This window comes from Durio zibethinus, chromosome 22 (genome assembly GCF_047325235.1).
Source record: "Durio zibethinus cultivar Kanyao isolate XHJ-2024 chromosome 22, ASM4732523v1, whole genome shotgun sequence".
NCBI lineage: Eukaryota > Viridiplantae > Streptophyta > Magnoliopsida > Malvales > Malvaceae > Durio > Durio zibethinus.
Window position 1 is genome coordinate 19003837 of NC_143183.1, and position 8210 is coordinate 19012046.

At 27.3% G+C, this 8210-nt stretch overlaps 2 protein-coding genes across 2 annotated transcripts; both read left to right on the forward strand.

Moving 5' to 3' along the window:
* The first annotated feature begins 559 nt into the window (after nucleotides 1–559).
* LOC111307146 (cell number regulator 2-like) lies at nucleotides 560–1898 on the forward strand. The gene is made up of 4 exons (XM_022905167.2): nucleotides 560–635; nucleotides 734–805; nucleotides 917–1126; nucleotides 1843–1898. Exons 1-4 carry the CDS (start codon nucleotides 560–562, stop codon nucleotides 1896–1898), a joined length of 414 nt encoding a protein of 137 aa, XP_022760902.2.
* Nucleotides 1899–3973: 2075 nt separating this feature from the next.
* On the forward strand, nucleotides 3974–7166 carry LOC111307410 (Peroxisomal membrane 22 kDa (Mpv17/PMP22) family protein). The gene is made up of 7 exons (XM_022905420.2): nucleotides 3974–4261; nucleotides 4448–4546; nucleotides 4759–4860; nucleotides 5071–5146; nucleotides 6068–6138; nucleotides 6236–6321; nucleotides 6890–7166. The coding sequence occupies exons 1-7, from the start codon at nucleotides 4190–4192 to the stop codon at nucleotides 6939–6941; spliced, it is 558 nt and encodes a 185-aa protein (XP_022761155.2). The 5' UTR covers nucleotides 3974–4189; the 3' UTR covers nucleotides 6942–7166.
* The last annotated feature ends 1044 nt before the right edge of the window (nucleotides 7167–8210 follow it).

Here is an 8210-nt window from a genome sequence, read left to right on the forward strand (position 1 = left end):
TAATTATTTTATATTATATTTGATTTATATATAATTAAAAAAGATAAAATTATAAAGAAAATTATTATTTTCTTGGTATAAAATGATTCAATCTTTTTAAAGTAGAAATGATTATTTTTAATCCATAAAATTAAATTTATATGTCCTGTTATACTTTTAAAAATTACATTAAATATAAGATAGAATAATATTATTTAATTTAATTTATTCATAATATCATCTTATCATATTTATCATAATATTATGTGTTAAACACGATCATATAATATTATTATATATTATCCTTCTCTACTAGGATGGCATGCACGCGTGAGACAGCTGATAATCTGGCTATAAACACTGATCTTTCAAATTAGAAATGGTCTTGAAGATCATTTCTTGGCAGCCGTTTATGAAAATCCAAATATTGATTCTATGATTAATAGTTAATTAAAATTTGAATTTGGAAGGTATTGTTGACCAATGCCAATGCCACTGCCAGCCGGTAATATAAATGGATGGGTCATTGGTATTCCTAAAATTTGTAGTTGAAGATCACCAATCTTTGAATTGAAGAAACATGAACATTTCCCATCGTCCTCAGATACCTAAATGGTCTGCTTCACTCTGCAGCTGTGCAAGTGACGTCGGAACTTGTAAGTTCTCCGTTTTCATTATCAAACTATACGTGCATATATACATACATATTAATTATAATAACAATTTTTTATTATTATCTAAACTTGCAATGCAGGCTGTATAACATGCTGCTTGCCATGCATTACCTTTGGTCAAATTGCGGAAATTGTTGAAGAAGGAAAGACATGTAAGATTAATACAATTCATAGGTCAAAACCATTTCTATACTTGAAAATGTTGTCTGAATATTCACTAATCATGCCATTTTGTTGTTTTTGTAATCTTCTATTTATAACAGCTTGCGCCAAACAAGGTTGTCTATATTGCCTGCTGATGATGTGTTCATGTCACTGCCTGCTCTCCTGTGTTTATAGAGAGAAATTAAGAGCCAAATTTGGTTTGCCAGCTGAGCCTTGCAACGGTTGCTGTGTTCATTTTTGCTGTGAGGCATGTGCTCTTTGTCAAGAGCATGCTGAGCTCAAAAATAGAGGCTTTGATCCATCCAAAGGTTATTTCTGCAATAATCAGCTACTTTTATCACTCTATTTATTTTTCGTTGGATTTATATTTGATGCAATGATAGTATATACACTATCAATCACCTCATTAATTGATAATGTATAATATTTATATACAAAGTGTATCAAATATAAATTCTTCTAAATATAATTAAATGGTAATTATTGTTATTTATTTTTAAGGGCTTTTAAACTTTCAATTTTATTTATTAATAAAGTATCAATTTGTGATTACTTGATAGTATATAAGATATATATATTAACAATGTATCAAATATAAATTTTTTATTGTTATTAATTTTTAAAAACTTATTACTCTAAGGATGATAGATTAAATTTAATACTGTTTTTTAACATGCACTTTTCAATTGAATTAAAAAAATTTAGGAAGAAAAGAATTATATGAAAAAATAAATGAATATTCTACATAATATTTTAACTTTTTGACCATATTAAAATTTAATTGTACTCACTTTTAATTTAACGAGCTTTGGTTCAATCTTTTGAAAGGCCAATCAGATCGAACTTGATATATAAATAAATAAATTGAATCAAATTAAAAAAGTACAATAATAAAATTGAACCTTTCAAATTTTGATGATAAATTTAATACTTCATCAAAGAAATAAATTTAAACTTTATCCATATTATCTTAATTTAATTAGTTGCAAGAACTGATGAAATTTTCATTTGTTTATTACTACAGGTTGGAATGGACCTCCTAATGTTCCACCACAAATGCCACCTACAATGAGGAGATGATCCGCACCAATTATCAAATATCAAAGGAAATTACACCAATTTCTTAATAATATGGTTGTAAAATATTTATCTTTGATAAATAAAAGGCTTTATCTTTAGATTAAGCCTAGATTAAGGTACTCAATTACATCATTATTCACTTATTTCTAATTAATAAATTGATTTTTCCATCAAATTTGTTAAATTTCTACAACAAATTAAGTCGTATTTATTTTTACACCGACACGATATATTAATATTATAAAATATTAATATTTTAATTTTAATAATAATATTTAAATTACGATAGTATTAAATACAAAATTAATTATTTTTTTGTTGAAAGGAAAAAACTTGCAGTTAATTTACGGACAATTATTTTATATAAATATATAAAAATTAAAATTTTTGATTAAAAAAATTGTCCTACGTGAATAATTTATATAATTAACTTATAAATAATTTTAAAATTAAAGTCTGAATTAGAAACCTTTTTTAATCTTTAGACAACTATATTCCTCCATTCCTCCTTATTAAAAGAATATTAAGGGAATATCACTTTTATTATCACTTGAGTTTTTTTGAATTTTTAAAGTTAGGGGATTTGTGGAAAGTTTTTGTGCGCCAAACCTCTTGAATAATTGATTCATTTGTGGGATTGGTTGATGGTTGATAACTTGGTTTTTTAGGTTAGATTTCAAGTTGAGTCTTTTTAATTTAAACTTTAAGGTTAGAAATTCGATGTGCTAAATAAAAAAATATTTTGAATTTAAAAGTGCCAAAATATTAAAAATATAATAAAACCTAAATTAAAAAAGAAAAAAATATTTTCTATTTGACACATCAAGCTTTTAACCTTAATTAAAGTCAAATAAACAAATATAATAAAACTTAAACTAAAAAAATAAAAAAATATAATAAAACCAAATAGAAAATATAAAAAAGCCTGAACTAAAAAGTGAAAGCATACTAAAGGCTAAATTAATAAAGTGAAAAATATGATTTTGTAATTATATACATTAAACATAATGAAACAATAATTATTTAGAAAATATTTATTAAAATGATTTTTTCAAAAGTTAAAAGTTTTAATTTTTTCTAAATTTTCTTGAATAAAAATAATTATGAATTCTTGTGAAAATTATTGAGAAGATCCAAATTTTATTTTTATTTGGATGTGTTTATTATTAAATATAAAATATAAAAATATTATAAATATAATAAAACCTAAACTTTTTCAACATAACACAAAAAAAAAAAACCTAAAAAAAAATGTATCATTAGTATATTAATTTTTTTTAATTTTAATATATTTATAATATTTAACAGTGAATTAAAAATTTTATTATTATTTTTATATTAAAAACTTTTTATGAAGAATATTGACCCAACGAAGTGGGGCCGATTTCTAGCAAAGAGTTGAAGCTGGCTCCACAAAAAGCCGCCGGTCATCTTGAGAGACCGTGTTAGTCATGCTTATTTTTCTTCTTGCTTTTTCCGACACATACAGGAGTCTTTTTATGACAAAATGAACTTTTTACATATGGAGTCTCCCTCTTTTTGAATCGGAGAAACTCCGTAAATCAAACATATAACATAAAAGATAGATTTGATAATTCATGTCTTATGTATAAAATATTATTTTTATATTATATTTTTTATAAAAATTATTTATTATAATTTATATCAATATTAAAATATAAAAATATAATTTTTTTTATTTTATTAAATTTATTTATAATTTTTTTAAAAATTTAAATTATATTATTTTTATTTTTATTTTTATATCATTGTATAATATTATAAATTATCAAATTTGCTTAAAAATATCATACTATCTCTTGTATTCACGACAGATAATATGATATTTTTTATAGTAACGTAACTAAATTAATTGATATGATCTTAAAATAAAAATTTATTTCGATAATAATAAAATTTTTTGAATTTATTTAAAGAAAAAGAAAAATTCATGGACTTATTTAATATTTTAATCTTATAAATAGAATTAATTACAAATTTTAGTAATATATACAGTAGCTTTTAAAGATGCCTTTTCTTAATTTATAAAAAAATGAAAGGTGCTTGTCTTGTACAATGAAGAAAAAACGTGTACCAAGACTTTGACCACGAGAACAGGTAGCATTCGAATGTTTAACTCAAATACTCAACAACCAAAAGCCAAGCAGCAATTGTAGAACAGATACCTACCAAACTCCATTAACAGAGAAGAAACTTAAGTTCTTGTCACCCTCAGAAACAAAGAAAAAGAAAGTAACAGAGTTTTTGAGGGTTGATCACTTTTCTCTACCATGTCTGATATTGCCCAAGAAGCATGGAGAAAATATCTTATTCAACTTCAAGCTCACCCTCTTAGAACCAAGGTAATACTAACATATTTTCTCTCCTTGATCAATACTCATGTTTTGAAAATGATTTTATTGCTTTAATTTTTGTTCATTTTGTCTTTAGTTTTCTCTGCTTCATTGGCCTTGTTATGGGGTTGGTTCATGGTTGTTGAGTTTTTGTTGTTTGATTGTTTATTGATTTTGATGTGGGGAGGTTTGCAGGCAATTACAGCTGGGGTTTTAGCTGGATGCAGTGACTTGATAGCTCAAAAGATTTCTGGGGTCAGAAGGCTTCAGTTGAGAAGATTGCTTCTAATCATGGTGCGTTGACTGTTTTCGTGCTCCTTTTTTTTTTCCTTTTTAATGTTTGTTTGGATCATAATCCCAAAGTTTCTGTTTGGATGCCATGGGAGGAAATGAACATTGAGTTAAATTTAAGGCACATATGTTTGTCTGCATTTCGTCTTTTTTCTTAGCAGCCAAGTGAAGAATCATTTGATTTTTGTGAAATGTAAAATTGAGTTTCCTTGCAGCTCTATGGCTTTGCATATTCAGGACCATTTGGACACTTCCTTCACAAACTGATGGATGCCATTTTCAGGGGAAAGAAAGGCAGTAAAACTGTAGCAAAGAAGGTAAAAATGTTCATATTGCTTTACTTAATTACCTAATTTTGTAACTTTTTACTATTTTAATTCTTGGAATTTCGAGTTTTTTCCTTTTTTTTTTAACCTTTTCAACTTACTAGTTTTATGCTCTCTAGTGCCAGACTGCTAGTAGCTTGTATGAAAATTTTAGTTGAGGATTAATGGTGGTATTTAATACTGCTCAATTGCTTGTTATAGGTGTTGTTGGAGCAATTGACTTCTTCTCCTTGGAACAACTTTTTCTTCATGATGTATTATGGATTGGTGGTTGAAGGTATGTGCATCTTCATAATATCTTATTCAAATCACAACTACAATCACCTGAGTCATATTACTGTTGATTCTGACTCTGGTAGTAGCAATTGTTGTTTCCAAAAAAAGGGGCAAAGGAAAAACTTTTATGGCTGTTTGCTATGTGAGCTTTTCATTTTATGATCCTAGAACATTTCAAGCTGTGCTACTATTGGCGACGCTATTATAATTCCTGATCTTGTTGGTAATACTCTTCGAGTCGCTTTCTCTTTTATTATAGATCAATTTTGGATTATTTGCTTACATCATTGTTTGTTAGCCTGACCAAGAGAAGCATTGCTCTCTGTAACTCCCAGTAAAACCACCAAAACTATTTGAGAAATTATCACATCAACTGACAGTAAACAATAGAGTTTTTAAACTCCATCGTCAGGATTAGTAGGGTGACACATACCTCTAAGGGTATAGTAAAAAGAAAAATTGTAATAATTAAAAACGAAGTGGGATATGTGGTAGCCTCTTAATCTCACTTGTGAAGTTAAAAAATTCCACCGACAGTATATCAAAAATGAACTTAGACTAATTTGATATTATTTTCCTCCTAACCTGGATTGACAACTACTTCAAAACTAATTGATGAAGTTTCATGGTTTAAAAGTTCAGGGAACCACCAATTTTAATGGTAGGCTGTTGCTAAGATTGTGCCAAAATACTTGGATCCCAGTTCTTTGTACCTTAACCTAAATGCCCCTCTAATTTCCTCCCATTTCAGTATAGGTCCCCATCATAGGAACCCAAACTGAATAGATACCCTCTCATCAGAGTGGCTGTAATGGAATGCATAATGAATGCACCTGTACTTTTGTAAAGAGCATTTTATATGTGTTGCTGATCATAAGCAACATTTTGTGTATAAATTAATGCTCTTTTATGGCATTTGCAGGAAGACCATCGGGTTTGGTCAGAAGTAAAGTTAGAAAGGATTACCCCACCGTTCAGTTGACTGCTTGGAAGGTATGGGAAAAGGAACCATCTTTTCCAGTATCATGCAACTCATTAACCGTATGGTTTTGTTAACACTAGAAGTAATTATGGTGTTGAAAACTTGCAGTTTTGGCCTATAGTTGGCTGGATAAACTACCAGTATATGCCCCAGCAGTTTCGAGTTTTGTTTCACAGTTTTGTTGCCTCCTGCTGGTGAGCTCTTGAATCCTTTCTTCTCAACATTTTCCTCTGATATCTCTGGATCATGCATTGACTTTAGAAGTCTAAGATAACGTAATGTGAATATATGACTAGGCATAAAGCAAATCAAATGTTGGAAAATTTTATAGCAGATATTGCAAGTATACCATCCCTAGGGAAATTTTACTGGTTGGCAGGATCATCTAATTTATTGAACAAATCGATTAATCTTCATATCTTTCTTTTGTTGGTGGTCTTCAAGTAGACCTTACAATTTGTATATCTATCATCTGTTTCGTGTCAAACACATATAAAATACAAAAATTGTTATATCACAATTCATGTTAACACATCAAACATGAAACACATATTTAATTTTTGCTAAACTCATATAGAGTTTTTGTCAAAATTTTAAACTGTTTCGCTTTCATATCTTTTTTCTTATCATTTTCATTTCATATTATGGTGTCGTGTCTAAAATTATTAAATCTAGCAGAAAGTCACCTTGCTTAAGTTATAATGGTTTACATATATCACTCCATGCTAATGCTTTGCCGTTCTCTCTGCTTGTTAAATTTAGGGCCATCTTCCTCAATCTGAAAGCAAGATCTATTGCAATCAAGGCGGCGTAGTAGAATGTCGGAGACTCGATTTCTCTTACACAACTTACTTATCTATCAGTAAAACTGTCTTGTTTGGGGGAATGCTTAGGATTATTTCCCATTGGTTATGATTGGTTTGCAATATTTTAGTGTTAAGCTTTTCTAAATGGTTGGATTCTAAAGTAGGTTTGATTATGTGGTTGTTGTAGACTATTTGGTATGGTAATTATAAGATGATACGGTGTTCAGTTTTGATCTTTTTTTTTAAAACAATTTATTCCATTTTGACCAAAATAGAAACACTTCATTCCAGCAAACTTTCAAGATGCATAGGGCAAATTCCAGGTAAAATTTTCGTGGTTTTGAGCCACAAAGTCATATTATAAATCTTCTTTTATATATATATATATATATATATATATATATTGTCATAACGTTTAGATTCGTGGATCTATTATAAGATATTAATTTAAGAATCGTCACTAATCTTTTTTATTTAGGTACGATTAACCATCTGATTGAATATATCCCTTTTTAAAAAGAAATCTTAAGTTTAACTTAAATACCTTTGAAAGGTAGATTCAATATTTATGAAACCATAACTATCGAAAATACGGTTACATGTAAGAAAGGTTATAACAACCTCACAACGCCCATCGAAAGATGGTATTAGCTCAATTTTGTATTATCCGATAAGCCTTAAAAATCTTGTCAAGTAATTAACAATTAAAAATTAAAAATTATTCTTAATTGACTTTAATACTTTTGACAGAAAATTAAAAAAAATTTCTCACCTTAAGAGTATGCAAAAAAACTATTATTTCTACAGTAAAAACTCTATCATCGGATTATTTAATACTAAGAAACTTCCAAGAAGAGAAAAGAAAAAGGAATAAGGCTTTAACCTTTTATAGGGATCTCTTTTATTATTTTATTTTATTTTATTTTATTTTTTTAAAATCATATTTTTATATAAAAAAAATTGATACTTTTAACTTTTTTTCAAAATATTTTTTAAAATTTTATTTTTAAAAAAAATTGATACTTTCAATTTTTTTTTTAAAATAATTTTTTTAAAAGTTTTACTTTTATTGTTTTTGTTCGAATTATTATTTTTAATTATTATTATTGTGCTTAAATCATAAATATGTCCTTATTTAACAAAACACGATAAGTGACAAAATAAATAAATAAACAAATAAATGTTAAAACTAAAAAAAAAAAAAATGCAATACTAGAGTTTGGGTTAAGACCTAAATCAACAATCAGTTTGGGCTGATTTTTTTTAGGCTTGTTTTG